General features: G+C 34.0%; 1 protein-coding gene across 10 annotated transcripts in view; it reads right to left on the bottom strand.

The window, feature by feature from the left end:
• The window catches only part of STXBP5L (syntaxin binding protein 5 like), a 376,785-nt gene that overhangs the window by 221,920 nt on the left and 132,920 nt on the right, over positions 1–21,945 (bottom strand). For all 10 annotated transcript variants that reach the window (XM_036850880.1, XM_036850882.1, XM_036850881.1 and 7 more), the window contains exon 7: positions 17,015–17,078. In XM_036850880.1, the coding sequence (XP_036706775.1) occupies positions 17,015–17,078 (64 nt within the window). The remainder of the gene's footprint in view (positions 1–17,014; positions 17,079–21,945) is intronic.

Consider the following 21,945-nt stretch of genomic DNA (forward strand, 5'->3'; position numbering starts at 1 on the left):
CATAGTATTGGAAGTCCTAGCCCCAGGAATCAGACAAGAAAAAGAAATGAAAGTCATCCAAATTAGAAGGGAAGAAGTAAAACTGTAACTATTTGCAGATGACATGACACTTTACATAAAATCCCTAAAGACTCCATGCCAAGACGATTAGAACTAATAAATAAATTCAGTGAAGATGCAGGATACAAAATTAATATACATAAATCTGCATTTCTATACATTAAAAATGAACTATCAGAAAGAGAAAGCAAGAAAGCAATCCCACTTAAAATTGCATCAAAAAGTATAAAATATTTAGGAATAAAATTAACCAAGGAGGTGAAAGACCTACACTCTGAAAACTATATGACACTGATGAAAGAAATTGAAAACAACATAAATAAACATAAAGATATTCTATGTTCATGGATTGGAAGAATTAATAGTGTTAAAAAGTCTATACCACCCAAAGCAATCTACATATTCAATGCAATCCCTATCAAAATACCGATGGCATTTTTCACAGAACTAGAATAATCCTAAAATTTCAATGAACCACAAAAGACCCTGAATAATCAAAGCCATCTTGAGAAAGGAGAACAAAGCTGGAGGTATCACACACACTCCCTGACTTCAAAATACACTAAAAGCTAAAGTAATCAAAACAGTATGACACTGCACAAAAACAGACCCAGAGATCAATGGAACAGAATAGAGAGCCTAGAAATAAACTCACACACATATGGTCAATTAATCAACAACAAAGGAGGCAACAATATACAATGGGAAAAAGACAGTTTCTTCACATAAGTGGTTTTGGGAAAACTGGACAGCTACATGTATAAGAATGAAACTAGACCACTTTCTCACAACATATAAAAAAATAAACTCTAAATGGACAAAAGGGAACTTCCCTGTTGGTCCAGTGGTAAAGAATCTGCCTTCCAATGCAGGGGGCGGGGGTTCAATCTCTGGTCGGGGAACTAAGATCCCACATGCCACGGGGCAACTAAGCCCACACGCCACAACTACTGCGCTCGCACACCTCAACTAGAGAGCTTGCATGCTGCAAACTACAGAGCCCACATGCTCTGGAACCTGTGCACCACAACTACAGAGCCCACTCACCCTGGAGCCTGCGTGCCACAACTAGAGAGAGAAAACCCTCATGCCACTACTAGAGAGAAGCCCACGTGCTGCAACGAAGAGCCCATGCACCACAATGAGCACTGCAACGAAAGCCCACATGCCACAATGAAGATCCCATGTGCCGCAACAAAGACCTGATGCAGCCCAATAAATAAATATTTTTTTAAAAAAGCCATAGCAATGGGCATACCATTAAAAAATAAATAAATAAATGTACAAAAGACTTAAATGTAAGACCTGAAACAACAAAACTCCTAGAAGAAAACATAGGCAGTATGTTCTTTGAAATCAGTCTTAGCAATATTTTTTTGGATCTGTCTCCTCAAGCAAGGACAACAAAAGCAAAAATAAGCAAACGGGACCACATCAAACTAAAAATCTTTTGCACAGTGAAGGAAAGCATCAACAAAATGAAAAGACAACTATGGAATAGTAGAAAATATTTGCAAATGATGTGACTGACATTCAAAATATATAAAGAACTCATACAATTCAATATCAAAACAACAAACTATCCGATTAAAAAATGGCATTTTTCCAAAGAAGCTATACAGATGTCCAACAGGCACATGAAAAGATGCTCAACATCACTAATCAACACGAAAATGCAAATCACAACCACAATGAGATATCACCTCACACCTGTCAAAATGGCTATCATCAAAAAGACAGCAAATAATTAACAAGTGTTGGCAAGGATGTGGAGAAAAGGGAACACTTGTGCACTGTTGGGGAGAACATAAACTGGTGCAGCCACTATGGAAAGCACTATGGAGGTTCCTCAAAAAAATTAAAAATTGAACTACCATACGATCCAGCAATTCCACTCCTGGGTATTTATTTAAAGAAAAGGAAAACACTAATTCAAAAAGATATATGCACCCCAATGTTCACTGTAGCATTATATACAATGGCCAAGATATGAAGCAACTTAAATGTCCATAAACAGATGAATGGATAAAGATGTGGTACACACACACACACACACACACACACACACACTGGAATATTTCTCAGCCATAAAAAGGAATGAAATAATGCCATTTGTGACAGCATGAATGGACCTGGAGGGTAGTATGCTAAGTGAAATAAGTCAGACTAAGAAAGACAAATAGTATATGTTTTTACTTATATATATGGAATCTAAAAAACAAAGCAAACAAACAAATACAACAAAACAGAAACAGACTCACAATACAGAGAACAAACTAGTGGTTGCCAGAGGGAAGGGCTGCAAAATAGGTGAAGGGGATTAAGAGGTACAAACTACCAGTTTTAAAATAAGTCATAGGCATGTGATGTACAGCACAGGGAACACAGTCAATAATATCATAGTAACTTTGTATGGTGCATAATCTGTAAGAGTATCAAATCACTATGTTGTACAGCTGAAACTAATATAATATTATAAGTAAACTATATTTCAATTAAAAATAATCACTGGGCTTCCCTGGTGGTGCAGTGGTTGAGAGTCCGCCTGCCAATGCAGGGGACACGGGTTCGAGCCCTGGTCTGGGAAGATCCCACATGCCGCGGAGCGACTGGGCCCGTGAGCCACAACTACTGAGCCTGCGCATCTGGAGCCTGTGCTCCGCAATAAGAGAGGCCGCGATGGTGAGAGGCCCGCGCACCGCGATGAAGAGTGGCCCCCGCTCGCCGCAACTAGAGAAAGCCCTTGCACAGAAACGAAGACCCAACACAACCAAAAATAAATAAATAAATAAATAAATTTATAAAAAAAAATAATAATAATCACTGATGACAGACCACCTTAAGAAATATAATAATGAAGAAGTTTGAAATACTGTGAGAATTACCAAAATGTGACACAGAGACATAGAGTGAGCAAATGCTGTTGGAAAAATGGTGCCAATAGACTTGCTCGACTCATGGTTGCCACAAATCTTCAATTTGAAAAAAAATGCAATATCTGTGAAGTGCAGTTAAGTAAAGCACAATAAATCGAGGTGTGCCTGTACATATTAAAAGGAGAAAAGTATAAATTTTTAATAAATATAAGCATTTAACTGTAGAATGTCAAGAAAAAGAGAATAAAGTTCAACAAATAGAAGAAAAAATGAGTCATCTTATCCAAGAGCAAAGGATACCTTTCACTTATTCAAGTTTTCAGGAATTTTGAGTTTTCCACGTATAGATTTTCTTGTTAATTTCATAGCAAATTATTTTTTAAACTTTTGTTGCTATTTTATACAGGATCTCCTCTTCATTATCTTTTCTAAGAGGGTATTGTTTCTATAGTTGGATTTTAGTATGCTACCTTCTAAATTATTTTATTCTTTGTATTAATTTTAATGTTGATTTTCTTAGGCATTCCAGGTTATATTATCATATAATCTAAAATAGAGACTATTTTACTTCTTCCTTTCCAATTTTTATGCCTCTAATTGTTTGTACTTGTCTAACTGCATTACTAAAACATCTTATAGTGTTAAAAATAGTGGAGGGGATGAGCATCCTTGCTTTCTTCCTAACTTTAGTGGCAATGTCTCTGGAGTTTCCCTATTAAATAAAATCCCAGATTTTATATATATATATATATATAATATTATTATTATATATATTATACATACATATATAATATATATAACATATATCATTAAAGAAGTATGAATTCATTCAATATTTTATAAATTTATTTTATCAGGAATAGGTGTTTAATTTTTTAATATTTTTATTGAAATATACATATAGAAAAGTCACAAATTAAAGCTGTGTCTTTCTTTAGTAATGACATTATTTTCTTCCAATTTTGAGACATAATTGACATACAGCACTGTATAAGTTTCAGGTGTACCGCATAATGACTTGACTTAGATACATCATGAAATGTTAATCAAATAAGTTTAGTGAACATCCATCATCTCATATAGATACAAAATAAAATAGAAAAATTTTTTTCTTTTGATGAGACCTCTTAGGTTTTGCTTTTTTAACAACTTTCATATATAACATACAACAGTGTTAATTATAGTATCATGTTGTACATTACATCCCTAGTACTTATTTATCTTATAACTGGATGGTTCTACCTTTTGACAGCCTTCATCAAATTCCCCCTTCTTCCACTCCCTGTCTCTGGTAACCATAAATTTGATCATTTTTTTCTATGAGTTTTTTGTTATTTTGAAGTATAATTGACCTACCACATTTTGTTAGTTCCTATTACGCAACATAGTGATTTGGTATTTCTATACATTTCAAAATGATCACCACAATGAGTCATAGTTATTGACTGTATTCCTCACATGGCTCATTTATTTTGCAACTGGAGTTTTATTAATCTTAATCTCCCCCACCTATTTCTTTCCTCACGCCACTCTCCTCTCTTGCAACCACTTGTTTGTTCTCTGTACTTGTAACTCTGTTTCTGTTTTGTTATATTTGTTCATCTGTTTTGTATTTTAGATTCCACATATAAGTGATTCACAACAGTATTTGTCTTTCTCTGCCTGACTTATTTCACTTAGCATGATACACTCTAGGTCTACCCATGTTGCTGCAAATGACAAGATTTCATTCTTTTTATGACTGAGAAATACTCCTGTGTGTGTGTGTGTGTGTGTGTGTGTGTGTGTGTGTGTTTATACCACATCTTAATCCTTTCATCTATTAATGGGCACTTGGGTTGCTTCCAAACCTTGCCTATTGTAAATAATGCTGCAATAAACATAGAGGTGCACATATCCTTTCTAAATAGTGTCTATGTTTTCTTTGGATAAATATCCAGGAGTGGAATTACAAGATCAATTTATTTTTAATTTTTTGAGGCGCCTTCATAGTGGAAAACCACTATGCTTTCCATAGTGGCTGCATCAATGTACATTCCCACCGAATGGAAAGAAATTTTTGTTTCTGGATTTTTTTATTACTGTGTTTCATTCTTGATATGAAATGCACAATCAAGTATACTGCGTGGGGATCTGTGCACTGTAAGGATTTTTCTTCATCAGGTCACTCCATGTCACCCCCTAAGTGGAGACGTAATTGAGCAGTACTCCTTGCCCAGATAGTACCAACCAATCATCTGACCCTGTCTGTGAACCAAGCCTGAATTCTGTCCTACTCCATTAGTTGGTTTTAGATATTCCCCTCCTACTCCATAAGACCATATATGTGGGTTGAGAGAAAGGCATTGTTGCAACATAGGAATTCTTGGTTCTCCATTTATCCAATTTACTTAGGCCTTTTGGACAGTTCAAGGCTGATTTCCCAAATATACCTCTTCCATTGTAAAATGGACTGTCACATCCCTCACCCAATCCTAGGAATCAATGAATATGATGACATCCAACTCATGCTGGACAGGTCAAGTCACAGTCACTTGGTGTCCCATCGTTAGGTGTTCAGTCTCCACAAGGGCCCATTAGCATGCCAGAAGTTACTTTGAAAATGGAGAGCAGCTGTTGTTCCTCTCTTATGGGGCTTTCCAATAGAGTGTTCTTAACTACCAAATACATTAAGCTCTAGCGGATCATAGATACCAAATGGTAGGGTAGGCTGCACTTGGACTTAGGGAAGAGACCTTTTTTTCTCTAGGCTCCACTCAAAAGTGGCAGAATTTTGGATAACCTAAAAAACTGATTTGGAACAATAATTTCTAGGGCCTTATATACTATTATCTAAATCCAAAAGCGCCCACCAAGTGACATGACACTTTCTTAATAAGGAGAAATACAAAAGCTTACATTTTACCTTAGAGGAGATGCCCCTCCACCCCCAGACCATTAGACCTTCAAAATCATCACATATAGGGCCAGGTCCTAGATATTTATGGGATAAAGCCTTATGACACATGAGTCTCTGACACATGAGTCTTATGAGCTATATAGCTACTTGCCACTTCTGCTCACCAGATGAGAGTTGGAAGACCTCAGAAAGTGTCCTTACTTGGAAATAGGGTCTTTGCAGATGTAATTAGTTAAGAATTTTCCGACAAAATCATCCTTAATTTAGGGTGGGCCCTAAAATCAAATGACTGGTGTCCTTATAAAAGAAGAAGAGAGGATACAGAGACACAGAGAAGAAGGCCATGTAAAGACAGAGGAAGAGATTGGAGTTATCCTGCCAAAAATCACGGAACAATAGGAGGCACCGGAAGCTGGAAAAGGCAAGGAAGGATTCTCTTCCAGAGCCTTCAGAGAGAGAGTGGCCCGACCAAGACCGTGACTTCAGACTACTGGCATGCAAACTGTGAATTAGTAAATTTCTGTTATTTTAAGCTACCCAGTTTATACAACGTTGTTATGGCAGCCCTAGAAAGCTATACCAGGTGTCAGGGTCATACTCTTTCCTTATCAGGGCTTTGACTTTAACAAATAAGACCTTTCAAACTATGTGTTTAGTCTCCTTATAAAAAGATCCTGGGCCTATTTTGAGCACAGTCTGCCCTAGAGCTGCAAAAGTTAAGAGTTCCTTTAAAGTTGTTTTAGAGGGCCTCTGGAATGCCTTAAATCAGTAATGAACTGTTCTAAGTTGATCATTTTATTTTCACACAGTCTCCTGTGCTTTGGTAGGTGAAATAATGTTCCCTCCAAAGCTGTCTATGCCTCAATCCTCAAAACCCATAAATATATTACCTGATATGACAAAAAAGACTTTTTAGATGTAATTAAGGTTTGTTGAGATGGAGAGAGTATCCTGGATTATCCAAGTGGGCCCAATCTGAACATATGAGTCCTTAAGAGTGATGAACCTTTCCCAGCTGTGGTTAGAAAGAGGTTTGATGATGGAAGGAAGTCAAAGAGATGCTAAATTATTGTCTTTATAGATGGAGGAAGATGGCTACAAGCTTAGAAATGTGTAAAGCCTATAAAATCTGAAAAAGGCAAGAAAAGGTTCTCCTCTAGAGCTACCAGAAAGGAATGCAACCCTGTAGTATTTTGATTTTATCCCAGTGAGACCTGTGTTGGACTTCTGGCCTACAGAACTGTAAGACAATACATTTGTGTTGTTTCAAACTACCAGATTTGTCATAATTTAAATTGGAATAGAAAATAATACAAGTGGCATCAAAGCAAGCTATTTTATTCCATCATCATTATAATTATCATTGCCCTTTATGAATCAAGCACCACAAATATTCAATCTCCTGTTTGTTTGCCTTTCCATTAGCCCCTCATCCTAATTAATCAAAGGAGAATGTTTGAGTAATTTTGATGTCACCACATGATAGGGTTTTAATACTTCACTTGACACCTTCACTGGGTCCTTTGATTTTAGATAGGAGACAACCCAACTCCAAAATCCCATCCTGAAGGTCTACAGTCTAGAACAGGGGTCAACAAACTTTTTATGCAGGGATAGAGAGCAAATACGTTAGGCTTTGCAGCCATTTAGTTCTGTCACAACTGTTCAGCTTTGCTTTTGTAGTAAGAAAACAACCACAGAAAAACATGTTAATGCATGAGCATGGCTGTGTTCCAAGAAATCATTTTACAAAAACAGGCAGTACACTAGATTTATCCCATGGGCCATAGTTTCCTATCCCTGATCTAGAACAATTCTGATACTATTGTCTTAATCGGGGTTCTGTAGAAAATAGACTGAGGCAAGGCCTAAGTGCTAATGTTTCACTAAGAAGTATAATCTCAGGGCTGCAATAATAAAGGAAAAGTGAAGTAAAGCAAAGAAGTAAAAGATGATTCATTATCATACTAACCACTATTTCTTGGGGAGAAGCAGAAGAGACATAGCCAATAACCTAGCAGGTGTATTTACTTGGCTTGCAGGATGTCTCTAACAGCTTACAGGGAAAAACCATGATTCAGAATAGCCCAACCATAGGAAGGAAGGGAGGGAGAATTTATTTCTTGTGTCTTGTCTAATAATATTGATCAAGGTTTTCTCCATGGGAAATTAACACCCCTTCACAACAGGGCTGTGTCATTTGACCCCTTTGGCATCTGTTAGGGAAGCCAGATCTCATGCCTTACAGTATGGCACATTATCTAAATCCAGAATTAAAGAGAGGAGCCAAAGACTGGGTATAGCCAGTCAGCTTCAAAAAGTAGTACTGCATGAAGCTGATTAACCCTGCCAAAACTGAGATGAAGCAAGCAGCCAAGGGTTTGAGAGATAAGCAAAGCTGAGAGAATCCAAGGAGATGTACACAATAACATGCCCAATACAGGCACCTCTCAGTCCAAGAGCACCCTCCTGTATTTGATAGGCTAATATGCAGTTTCTTTAGCAAATGGTGTCTCAGGGACAGGGGGTTCTATTTTCTGATTTTATGATACTATTTTGTTTCAGCAGGAACCTTAACATCAGTAATTTGTTCCTTCTTTCACTTCACCAACAAGCCTCCATGAAAGTTTTCCCCTTCCAGGTTGAATTTATCCCAGAAATGCAAAAATGTTTACATTAGAAAATCTATTTACATCTTTCAACGAATAATTAAGGAATAGTCATTTTGTAGTGTAAGTACCTGACAGTTAGCTTTTTAAATTGTAATGTAAGTGCCTGACACTAAGCTTTTGATTACTGAGGCATCTATTGCAAAGGCCTCCATCTGAAATAAACCCATTGCCAGCTACACAACTAGATAAAGAGCCAGGATGCCCCACCCAGAAAGTTTCCTTTTTTTTTCTTAAGAAAGCTCTGGTTGACTTAGATAAACTGGCCATTTGACTGACTGCTTGCATTTCCCTTCTTGGACTTTAATTCCTCCTCTTGTTTTAAATTCACCAATAAAGTGAACCTGCGAAACCATAGGCATCCCACCCCGATCTCAATAAAACTCCAGGTCCATGTGCTCGCTCTCTCTCTCTCTCTCTCTCTCTCTCTCTCTCTCTCTCTCTCTGTCTCCCCCTCCCTATCTCCCTCTCTGTCTCTCCCTCTCCCCCTGACCACAACATCCCTGTGTGGCCCCAGGCATGCCATGTACTCTCCAGGAGCTATGAGTAATAAACCATGTTTTTCAAAGTTCTCAGATGGTTGTTGCTGAGGTGCGTCTTACAATCATAGTAAGAATCACAAGGGCTGTTCCAGCCACAACACTGGTTTCAAAAGGGTTAACATTTGTGAGGATTCACCCAACTGAGTGTCCCCAGGCATTTCTACTATCACTGTCAATACCATCTTTATCAATAGGCTGAGACTGGTACAAAACACATCTTGATACTATAGAAAAGCATTAAATAAAATTCCACACCATTCATAATGTAAAGCCCTTGGAATACTGGAAAGAGGTGGAAACTTTCTAACTTCATCAATCAAAGGCCTGCAGCAAACATCTTAAAGTTGAAAGCTTGGAGGCATTTGCTTTGCAGTTAGAAACAAAAGAAAGTTCCCATTAAAACAATTTATATTCAGCACTACACTGGGTTCCTATCCAACAAAACAAATATATATATAATATATATATATATTAAGGCAAGTCAAGGAAAATTTAAACACAAAAATTTTTCCTGCCCTTTGGCCTCCTCTCTCCCCTCTACTGTGCTTTGTGCATCTGCATTACGCATTGACCAAACCCCCCCCATTGGCAGAAATACCTGCTCAACGATAAAGAGCAACATTCTCCTAGCACCAACTAGACAACTCCTTAAAAGATAACATTCCTTTTTAATCTTGTAAGGGGTCACAATGACCCATCACTTTGTACTTGCAGATCTGGATTGTGTAAACTATCTACATCATTAAATGTATATCCCTCTGTCTCAAAAACCTATATAACTGTGCTTTGACCTCTAATGGGTGGAACAGTTCTCAGAGTTTTCTGAGAAGCTGTTCCCAGGTTATAATCTTCAATTTGGCTCGAATAATATTTTCCATCTCTTTCAAAAATTGATTATTGGTTAATTTTCCATCAACATATATATGAAACAAAATTTGTCTACAATTGCTATGCTTTTATACACGAAATATTTCAGATAATCTAAAGACAGCTACTAAAAACAACATTCCGTGATGTAGTCAAATATAAAATAACAAAAATGAACAATATATTATACACTAACAATTAATTATGAAACTGATTTTAAGAAAACTAATTCATAGGAGCAATAAAATCTATAAGATACTTAAATTTAAGGTAACAAAAGATATGTATGACTTTTGTGAACAAGTTATAAAGCCATATAAAAAACATAAAAGAAAGCCAAAGTAAATATATCGTGTTTATAAGATGGAAAGATGGAACACTCATGTCTTAATCATGTAAATCTTCTCTAAATTCATCAATATGTTCAAGTTTCAAACAAAATCCCAACAAGGATTTACATAGAGCTTGATAAACTAATCCTAAAATTCATATAGCAGAATAAATGGTCATAAAAAGCCAAGATGAGAGAGGCAGAAGGGGAGACCTACCAAAGAGCAAGATATTTTGTAAAGTTATTATAATTATAAAGGGTGCGCTCAGTAGAATAATAGATAAATATATCAATGCAACAGAGAAAAAAATCCAGAAAAAGACCCACCCAAATATGGGAACTTGATATATAAGTGAGATGTCCTTATAAATCAGTGGAAACTGAAATGACTATTCAATAAATGAATTATTTATATGTAAAAATGAAAGTATACCCTTATTTCAAACCAACATAAAATAAATTACACATAGATTAAAATTGAATTGTGAAATGGAAAGCCTTACAACTGATAGAAAAAATAGAATTATATTTTCCCTCAGGAAGGGAAAGATCTACTGGGTAACAAACAAAATGCAGGAGTCAAATAAAAAGACTGAAAAGGCTGAGTACATTCAAATCAAGAATTTGTATGTGACAAAAGGCTACTGATGGAAAAACTAATCAACAGGAAGTCAAGTGATTTATTCAAGGTTATATGCTAATAAGCAGTGGAGCCACAATTCAAACACAGTCTTCTGCCTGTAATACTAATTTATTTTGCATTCCTTTTAATTTTTAATTACACAATTAACACACATTATATTCTTTCATAAAAATTTGAACAACACAAGTAAAATAAGAATAACTTTGACCATTTTCCGCAATTCTAATCACTAGTATCCTCCCCAGATTTATGCATTTCCTTTTAGGCTTTTTTCCTTGAGTAATCTGAATATATAAGTAAAAACACAAATTCATTATTCAAGTGGTTTTATACTACACTTAGTGTTCTGCATCTTTTCTTTTAAAAATGTGGCTTGAAGAACTTTCCTTATCATCACTGCCTTCCACAGTATGTATACATCATCATTCATTTATTCAATTTTCTATTAATAGATCTTTAAGCTGTTTTCAGTATTTTGCCCTTTGGTCATATAAGTAGGATAGATATCTGAAGTGGATTTTCTATCTATCAACATGTTTTAAATGTTGATAACAAATTGCCCATACTGGTATGTATACCTATGATTGCTGTATCTAGATGCCCATTTTTCAATGCCTTTTCCATTACCTGATATTATTAATATTTTTAATTTTTAATATTTTGCCAGTCTAATGGGGGACAAGGGGCATACTGCATTTCCCTAGTGATTACTAATGAGGCTGGTTCCTCCTCACTGCCAAACCCTTATCTTCAGAGGTAAGAGGCAACCACATCTTCAATTCTTAAAATCATCTTTTCTAGTAGACTTAGTTTCATATTTCTAATTATATTTATAATGTCATTTCTTGATTTATTAATTAGCCATTATCTATTGATTTCCTATTATGAAAGATGAGGATTTAGCAAAAGATCTTTATATATTTTGCATATTCATTATTTGTCTGCTATATATCTAGAAAACACTGTCTCCCACTTTGTTGCCTGTCTCTTATCATGATTGTCTTGTTATGGCATATTCCTTAAAGCTTTCCTAAGGAGGTCCCTACTCCATGGTAACAACCTGTTTCTTATTGTTTCTTCTAAAACTCTCTGGGTTGCTATTTGAACATTTGTGTATTTTCTCCATCTGGAATTTACTTCTGTAAATGGTATAAGGTAGAGTTCTTACATTTTTTTCAAAATGGATACTAATTGGCCAAAGCCATTTATTCAATAGTTTATCATACCCTGAAACATCTTCTCAAAACATACAAAATTCTCCCAAACACCTGAACCATTTCTGGAATATCTGTTTAGATCTATTGGTCTTCTTATATTCCCCTGTACCAATATCACAATGTTATTCATTTTGAAAAAATGTTTTGCCTATTCTTAAACATTTCATTTTTCTTATGAATTTTAAAATCAGCTTGTAAATTCTTTAAAAATGTAAGTAAATTCTCTATACCCACTTTGATGAGAGTTTTTTTCATGAAAGGATGTTGAATTTTGCCAAATGCTTTTTTCTGCATCTATTGAGATGATCATGTGATTTTTATTTTTCCTTGTGTTAATGTTGTGTATCACATCAATTGATTTGCAAATGTTGAACCATTCTTGCATTCCTGGAATAAATCCCATTTGATCATAGTGTGTGATGTTTTTTGCACACTGTTGGATTCCGTTTCCTAATATTTTGTTGAGGATTTTTACATGTATTTCCATCAGAGATATTGGCTTGTAATTTTCTTTTTTTTGTAATGTCTTTTTATGGTTTTTGGTATCAGGGTAGTGCTAGACTAGTAGAATGATTTTTGGAGTGCTCTGTCCTCTTCAATTTTTTTGCAATAGTTTGGGAATGATAGGTATAAGTTCTTCTTTATATGTTTGTCAGAATTTTCCTATGAAGCTGTCCAATCCTAGACTTTTTTGCTGCAAGGTTTCTTTTTTTTAAATTACAAATTCAACTTCACTCCTAGTGATTGGTCTGTTCAAATTATGTTTCTTCTTGATTCGGTCCTGGTAGCTTGTATGTTTCTAGAAATTTGTCCATTTCATCTAGGTTGTCCAATTTGTTGGCATATAACTGTTGTATTATTATCTTATTATTCTGTATGTAGTATTCGCTCATGATTTTTTTGTATCTCTGTGGTATTGGTTGTTATTTCTCCTCTCTAATTTCTTATTTTGTTTATTTGGGTCATCTCTCTTTTCTTCTTGGTGAGCCTGGCTAAAGGATAATCAATTTTGTTTATCTTTACAAAAAAACAGCTCTTGGTTTCACTGATCTTTTCTATTGTTTTTTAAATCTCTATTTTATGTATTTCCTCTCTGATCTTTATTATTTCCTTCCTTCTACTAACTTAGGACTTTGTTTCTTTTTCTTTTTCTAATTCCTTTAGGTGGTAGGTTAGATTGTTTGTTTGAGATTTTTCTTGTTTCTTTATGAAAGCCTGTATCACTATAAACTTCCCTCTTAGAACTGCTATGGTGTATTCCACTGATTTTGGAGTGTGGTGTTTCCATTTTCATTTGTCTCAAGGTATTTTCTGATTTACTCATTGACCCATTGGTTTTTTGGTAGCATGTTGTTAAGTCTCCACATGTTTGTTCTTTTCCCATTTTTCTCTTTGTAATTGATTTCTACTTTCATACTGTTGTGGTTTGAAAGAATTCGGTATAATTTCCATCCTCTTAAATTTGTTGAGACTTGTTTTCTGGCTTAGCTTTTGATCTATCCTCAACATAATAAAGGCCCTTTATAACAAACCCACAGCTAACATCATACTCAACAGTGAAAAGCTGAAAGCCTTTCCTATAAATTCAGGAATAAGACAAGGATACCCACTCTTGCCATTTCTATTTAACATAGTATTAGAAGCCCTAGCCACAGGAATCAGACAAGAAAAAGAATTAAAAGGAATTCAAATTGGAAGGGAAGAAATAGTAACTGTTACTATTTGCAGATGACATGATACTTTATATAGAAAATCCTAGAGTCTCCACCCCAAAACTGTTAGAATAAACAAATTTAACAAAATTGTAGGATACAAGATTAATATATAGAAATCTATTGCTTTTCTATACACTAACAATGAACTATCAGAAAGAGAAAGTAAAAACACAATCCTATTTAAAATCTCATCAAAAAGAATACCTAGAAATAAACAATCAAGGAGATAAAATATCTACACTCTGAAAAATTTAAAACATTGATAAAGGAAACTGAGAATGGTACAAAGAAACAGATATCCTGTGCTCTTGAATTGGAAAAATTAATTATGTTAAAATGTCTATACACCCAAACTAATATACAGATTTAATGCAATCCCTATCAAAATACCCAAGACATTTTTCACAGAACTAGAACAAATATCCTAAAATTCATATAGAATCGCAAAAGATGCTAAATTGCCAAAGTATCTTGAGAAAAAAGAACAAAGCTGGAGGTATCATGCTCCAAGACTTCAGATTGTACTACAATGCTACAGTAATGAAAAAGTATGGTACTGTCACAAAAAAAGACATACATCAATGAAACAGAATAGAGATTCCAGAAGTAAACCCTTGTACCTATGGTCAAGTAATCTATGGCAAAGAAGGTAAAAATATAAAATGGAGAAAAGACAGTCTCTTCAACAAGTGGTTCTGGGAAAACTGGAGAGCTACATGTAGAACAGTGAGATTAGAACATTTCCTCACACCATATACAAAAATAAACTCAAAATGGATTAAAGACCTAAATGTAAGTCCTGAAACCATAAAACTCCTGGAAGAAAACATAGGCAGAACACTCTTGACATAAATTGTAGCAATATTTTTTGGATCTGCCTCCTAAGGCAAAAGAAACAAAGCAAAAATAAACAAATGGGGCCTAATTAAACTTAAAAGCTTTTGAACAGCTAAGGAAACCATTGACAAAATGAAAAGACAACCTACAGTATGGGAGAAAATATTTGTAAATGATATGGCTGACAAGAGGCTGATATTCAAAATATATAAACAGCTCATATAACTCAATATTTAAAAACAAACAATGTGATTAAAAAATGGGTAGAAGACCTGAATAGACATTTTTCCAAAGATGACTTACAGATGGCCAACAGGCACATGACATTGCTAATTATGCTCGACATTGCTAATTATCAGAGAAATGCAAATCAAAACCACAATGAGATATCACCTCACACCTGTGAGAATGGCTGTCATCAAAAAGTCCATAAATAGGGCTTCCCAGGTGGCACAGTGGTTAAGAATCTGCCTGCCAATGCAGGGGACGCGGGTTCAAGCTCTGGTCCAGGAAGATCCTACATGCAGTGGAGCAACTAAGCCCGTGTGCCACAACTACTGAGCCTGTGCTCTAGAGCCTGTGAGCCACAACTACTGAGCCCATGAGCCACAACTACTGAGCCCACGCACCACAACTACTGAAGTCCATCGCCTAGAGTCTGTGCCCTGCAACAAGAGAAATCACCACAATGAGAAGCCCATGCACCGCAACCAAGAGTAGTCCCTGCTCACTGCGACTAGAGAAAGCCCGCGCGCAGCAATGAAGACCCAAAGCAGCCAAAAATAAATAAATAATAAATTAAATAAATTTTTTTAAAAAGCTATTAAAAAAAAGTCCATAAACAACAAATGTTGGAGAGGATGTGGAAAAAATGGAACTCTTGTACATTGTTGGTGGGAATGTAAATTGGTGTAGCCACTATGGAAAACAGTAAGGAGGTTTCTCAAAAAACTAAAAATAGAACAACCATATGATCCGGCAATTCCACTCATGGGTATATATCTTAAGAAAATGAAAACACTAATTCAAAAAAATACATGTACCCCAATCTTCATAGCAGCGTTATTTACAATAGCTAAGATATGGAAGAAACCCAAGTGCCCATGAACAGATGAACAGATAAAAATGATGTGGTATATATACATATATGCACAATGAAATATTATTCAGCCATAAAAAGGAATGAAATCCTGCCATTTGCAGCAACATGGATGGACCTAGAGAATATTATGCTTAGTGAAATTATTCAAACAAACACAAAAATATATATCATTTACATTTGGAATCTAAAAAATAATACAAATGAGTGTATATAGCAAAACAGAAACAGATTCACAGATATGGAGAATAAACTAGTGATTACCAGATGGGAGCGGGAAGGGCAGAGGGGCAAGTTAGGGGTATGGGATTAAGAGATACAAACTGTTATGTATAAAATAGATAAGCAACAGGGATATATTGTATAGCACAGGGAATTAGAGCCATTATCTTTCAATAACTTTGAATGGAGTATAATCTGTAAACATACTTAATCACTATGTTGTACACCTGAAACTAATATAATAATGTAAACAACTATACTTCAATTAAAAAAGTAAATTCTAATGACACCTGATTGGAATTATACTGTATTTATAAATCAATTTGAAGAAATTCAATGTTCTTTCTCTTACCATTGGGGGACTTGTCTTTCAGGTTCAATATTTATTAGGCTAATTCCGTTTCTATCATTTAAAAATAAAGAACCAAACCTATACTAAATAATTTATTTAGGTGTTTTATATAGTACTTAGCAAAAATTATATACTTGAAGAGATGATATTTATAATGAAAGTGACACTCTAGAGATTTTCATGTTATCAACTTTGTTTCTCATAATTAAAGGAAAATTATGAATAATCAAAATTAATAAGGATTATTTCCGTAATCTTAGAACATTTTCTATATTATTACCTATTTATAAAATTAAGATTAGCTAATTTATGATTATTTAATATTGCTCATTTATCATTACCATTACTGAATATCAGGGGCCAATGATTAATGATATTGACAATATTTTTAACTTCAGGCATTGAATATTTGAAAATTAAAGTTGTTCTATGTGTTACATGCCTTCCTCAAAATTCTAGAATTAAATATCAACTTTAGGTGAAACTAAAGACTCAATTTGGGACCATTATTAGTGTAAATAATATGTTCATTCATTTATTTGCTCATTCATTCATTCAACATATTTTAATTTTAGATTATACTGAATGCACTGTGCTAGATGTTAGGTATAAAATAATAGTAAGAAACACCTTTATTCAAGAATAAGGAAAATAAATTCAAGAATAGTGGTACTGTAATACTCACTTTCCCTTCATCTCTTGGGCTATCACTTAAATGTACAACTGGACCTGGATGAGTCTTTGTGGATCTGTTAAATCAATTCAAAAGAGTAATTAAAAAAAAAAAACATTAAAACACCTTACCGTTAGAGACTGAAACAAAGAAATTAAGATTATACTGGAATACACTCCCAATATTCTGGAGTTTAGCTTAGACTGATTTGAGTCTTTGGTTGTTTTTCTTTAAGACTACTTTTCTTTCTCCTACTAACTCTATTAAAGTAGGTCTATTTTTTAAAAAATCAGGTTTAAGAACATAGATCCACATAACAATGGGATTCTTTATTATCTTATATGCTTATATGTTTGGTGCCAGATCTGGTTCTCTGAAAATTTGAGAATGAAGTTTTACTTATACAGCCACAAGACTGATGCTGCAAACCTGTTTCAACCAAACTGCAAATTACATACCAAATTTAAAATTTCCTTTGACAAGAAATCTCTGATTTTGCTCCTAAAGGAAAGTACAGTGGCTCCTTTTATTTACAAATAGACTCTTTCTAGTGATAGCCATCCTACAGAAAACTGAGCAACTAGGGAAACCTAGTTCACTGGTTATGTCTCATTTATCTGGTTAACTAGGGTAATCAATAATAGTGTAAGAGCATATTGTTAAAGGGATCTTTGCTCTGTTACTCTGACTTTAAATTTATTCTATTCTAATATCTGGCATGTTTCTTTTATATTTCCTACTTTAACTGATATCACCGTTAAGTATGAATATGTTATGGTTAAATATGACATGAACAGATATGACATAGATTTATCATTGCTCATTTTTCCATATCCTTTCTTCAATGACCTAATTGTGCCAGATTAACCCTAGTATAAGTATATTGACATATTTATAATTTATTTCTTAAGCACACATGAAAATCATCAAATATTCTGCACAAAACAATAATGAAGATTTAAATTTTAGAAACTCTTTGGACTCAGACAAAAGTGACAAATTAAGTAACTCCAGGTTCCCTAGATACTGACTCCCCAGAGTAACTCAGAAAAATAAATACATATTTATTAGATATTTTGTTAGTGGCTTTATCCTAAATTTTCTCACTTAAAAATGGAGATGATAGCAGTGTACCTACTGAATAATTGTGAGGGTTAAAATATACATATAGCATCTAACATAATGCCAAAACATAGTACTCAATAAATAGTATGTATTATGATTGTTGTAAATCATTGGAATAATTAGAAATTAGAGTTACTATTTGCATTCTAGGATATGTGCAGGAAGAAAAGGCTTCATAAAATGTTTACAGGGTTTTTTGCAGTTCTTTTATGTTTATATGTAATATATTATTCACATATAAATGCAGTGCTTTATTACAGTATAAATGCCTCTGATAAAAGACAATGTCCTTCAATTATCTTTTGGTAACTAACAGTATCCAACAAACCAAAAACTCTATCTGTCTTTTGGGTTTGATTGGAACAACAAATACCCAAAGTGTACTCCATGATAAACTAGTGAATATATATAAGGTGTTTCACATAAAGACTGTCCCATATCAAAAAAAAAAAAGTTTGAGAAACCTTGAATTAAAATTAAATATTTTTATTTAATAATATTAAATTAAAGTTCTTTTACAGAACTTCTTAGAGCCATAATATGCAAATCACCATTGCAAATCTTCAATATTTTCCAAAATTCTGGTCCATAGAATCCTTTTTCATTGATCCTCTTTTGAGGGAATCACTGAAATACACTTTGAGAAACACTAGTTAGACCATATGAAAGACTCTTCCATTTAGCTTATGACTCTATAAAACACTCAAGTTCAGGAAAAAAAATCTACAATTAATCTTTGGTTATTTGTAATAACTTTTTCAGACTACAGAAGAGACTTTTTTTTAATTGTAAAAAAAAAAAAACAACCCTGAAACTCAGAAGATAACAAAAGTTAAGAGGAAAAATCTCTCATATTATTTCACTGCCTAGATATGACTGTTAACATTTTGATATTTTTTCTGACTTTTTCCCTAACATTAAATTTCCAAAAACTACCAAGCATTATTTGCAAAATTTATGGCCATTAGAAATTGACTTTAAAAAGCAACTGTGTACTCTGGATTCTATAAATCCCATAAAAATTACTTTAGATAGAATTATCAATGAAATTAAATTCATGGGATAGTCATCTAAACAATTTTTCTAATATCCCTATTTATTTCTCTCCCTCCCATTCACCAGAATGGCTTCTCGATATTTTTCTTTTTGGACTTTCTCTTCCTTTATCTTAAATACTGGTATTCCTTTGTATTCTGTCCTAGACTGCAGTGTATTCCCATATTATACATGGTCACGAATTCAAGAGCCCACAGGAGCCAGGCAGGTAATGCAAATAAGTTCAACAGGCTGAAAAAGAACTGTGCCAAACTGGATAGCACATTACCCACCTACAAAAGGAAAGTCGTTAGTCAGTTCCTGTTGATTACTGACTGCCATGCAAGAATACTGGACTGGGATTGTTTCATCAGGAATTTTTTTCACGAAAAGCTGGAAATCCAAATTTTTATCTCTACTCTACCAGTTCTTAAATATTGGAAACTAATAATTCAGAATATATTTAAATACTCTGATGGGCAAACAAAACATATCTGTGAGTCAGAATTGGTTCACTGTCTACAAGTTTGCTACCTCATTTATATACACTTTTCATGCACAATCTCAAATATTCTTATAGTTTCAATGACCATGTAAATTCTGATCTCATTAGGTTCAGATCCATATATCTCACGTCCTACCATTCTCCCATACCAATTCCATTTGAATAACTTAAAAACACATACAACCCAACCTACCTAAAATTGAACTCATTATTTTACTCCCAACCTACTCAATCTCCTGCATTCTTTCACTAAATGGCACCCTTATCAACACAGTTACTCAGGCCAAACACTTCGGGTCACTCTTAATTCTTAATATATTATTCTTACATCTTCCCACAATACCCAAGTATTGCCTCTTCTATCTTCTATTTCTTTAATATGTCAGCTTATCTTCACTCCTAAATCCACCCTAATTTTTACCAAGAATACAGTCTTTTCTCTTTTCAATGATTTCTCCATACCTGCATTCAGAGTGGACTTCCTAAATGCAAATTTGGTCAAGTCAATTCTTTGCTTAAAACTCTTCAAAATCTAGCTCCCGACCTTAGATAAAGTCTAAATGCTCAAACTGGCTTACAAGCCTTTCATACTATATATTTTTATTATCTTCTCAACTTTATCTCTTGCCATCCTTTCCCCCAGCCTTTCCAACCAACTAAACTACTTGAAATTTCTGTGCATCGAACAAAAACTCTCACATTCTATCCTTTAAAACTTCTGTTCCCTCTTCCCGGAAGCCCTCTCCTCCAATTCTCCACTCACCTAACTGAAACTCATCCTTCAGATCTCATGGATGTAACTTCCTTCACAGATACTTCTCTGAGACTTCATCTCTATATTAGGTTTTCCTTCTTATAGAATTTTCACTTTATATTTCCAATATATTGTAATTGCCTTTTTACTTAATCTCACCTTTATTATACTGGAATCCCGAGAGGAGAGAAACTATGTCTTCCCAGTTTATACTTGTTTCCAGGAGCTAGCATATCATAGTGCTCACTAAATATATTTGAAGACTGTATGTCTTACATCTATGACTTAGTTCTAAATTTCATGCTCAAATTTTTAATCACATGTAGAAAAAACTGGTTATTTTTTTTTTCTTTTAAAGCTAGGGCTGTCCTTCAGAAACAGCTATTTCTGTGCTATAACCTGGAACATATTTTCCCATATAAAATTTTTTAATGTCAGTTTTGTTCTATACTACTATTTTATAAGGTATTCTACAAACATTACCATTTCTACAAACATCACAAAAATGGCTTCCAGTTTCCAAATAACCAATATACACATTATGGGAACACAAACTATTTATAATTATGGGAACTGCCTACAATTATAATTAGGAGACTTCACTAAAAATACAAACAAGCTAAAAAAATAACAAACATTGAATGAAAAGTATTTCAAGTAAGAACTTAAAATAGAAATAATCTCATATAGCTCAAAGATAATTCTGTATTTCTCACACTTAAAACATGTACTGTTAAAATTTGTTTAAAATTCTAATTATAAAATGATTCTTCTTAATTAAATATGTATTTTATTATACCCTTAACAAATATTAATAAGTGGCATGCATTTTCTAATGTATCTCAAGAGGTAGAGAGCAATTAAAAGACTGACTGCTCAGGAAGACTGGAAGTTGGCATTTAAAATTACACCTATCACAGTGGGACTATAATTTCATGGAAAACATTTTTGGAAATCTGGTCTAAATAAAGCAAGAAACAGTCAGGAGATAAGGTGGCTACTAATGACTTCCTGAGGATATTTCAAAGTCATTTTCAGAGGCACGTACAACTCTATAAAACACCGGATTTATATAAATGGAAGATTCTATTCAGAATCACATGCGTAAGAACATATTATGAAAAAATAAAATGCCTTATTTTATTTCTTTAATTTCTCCTAATTTTACCCTCCTTTATAATATACATTTTAAAATCTTCATTAGTTCTGAAATCATAAAGTATGGACTATGTAAATACATATAGGGTGTAAGTCATAGTTCAGGTAGTATTAATCTGAACTATGAAAAGGATTTGTTAAGTAAATGAATATAGAAACAACATTGCAAGTGTGGTGAAATATTTGATCTGTTTAGATAAAAAACTCTTCTTAATTACTTTATCAGCATTGAACTGACCACAAATGATACACCTATTACTATTTGTACTAATATTAAATTTATATAAAATCTCTATATTTGATCTCTCAAGTTTACTTTATCAATATCCCAAAACAATATGAAAACAAATATTAAGTTCAGCCCTA

Source organism: Balaenoptera musculus, chromosome 4, assembly GCF_009873245.2.
Source record: "Balaenoptera musculus isolate JJ_BM4_2016_0621 chromosome 4, mBalMus1.pri.v3, whole genome shotgun sequence".
In the NCBI taxonomy this organism is placed as follows: domain Eukaryota; kingdom Metazoa; phylum Chordata; class Mammalia; order Artiodactyla; family Balaenopteridae; genus Balaenoptera; species Balaenoptera musculus.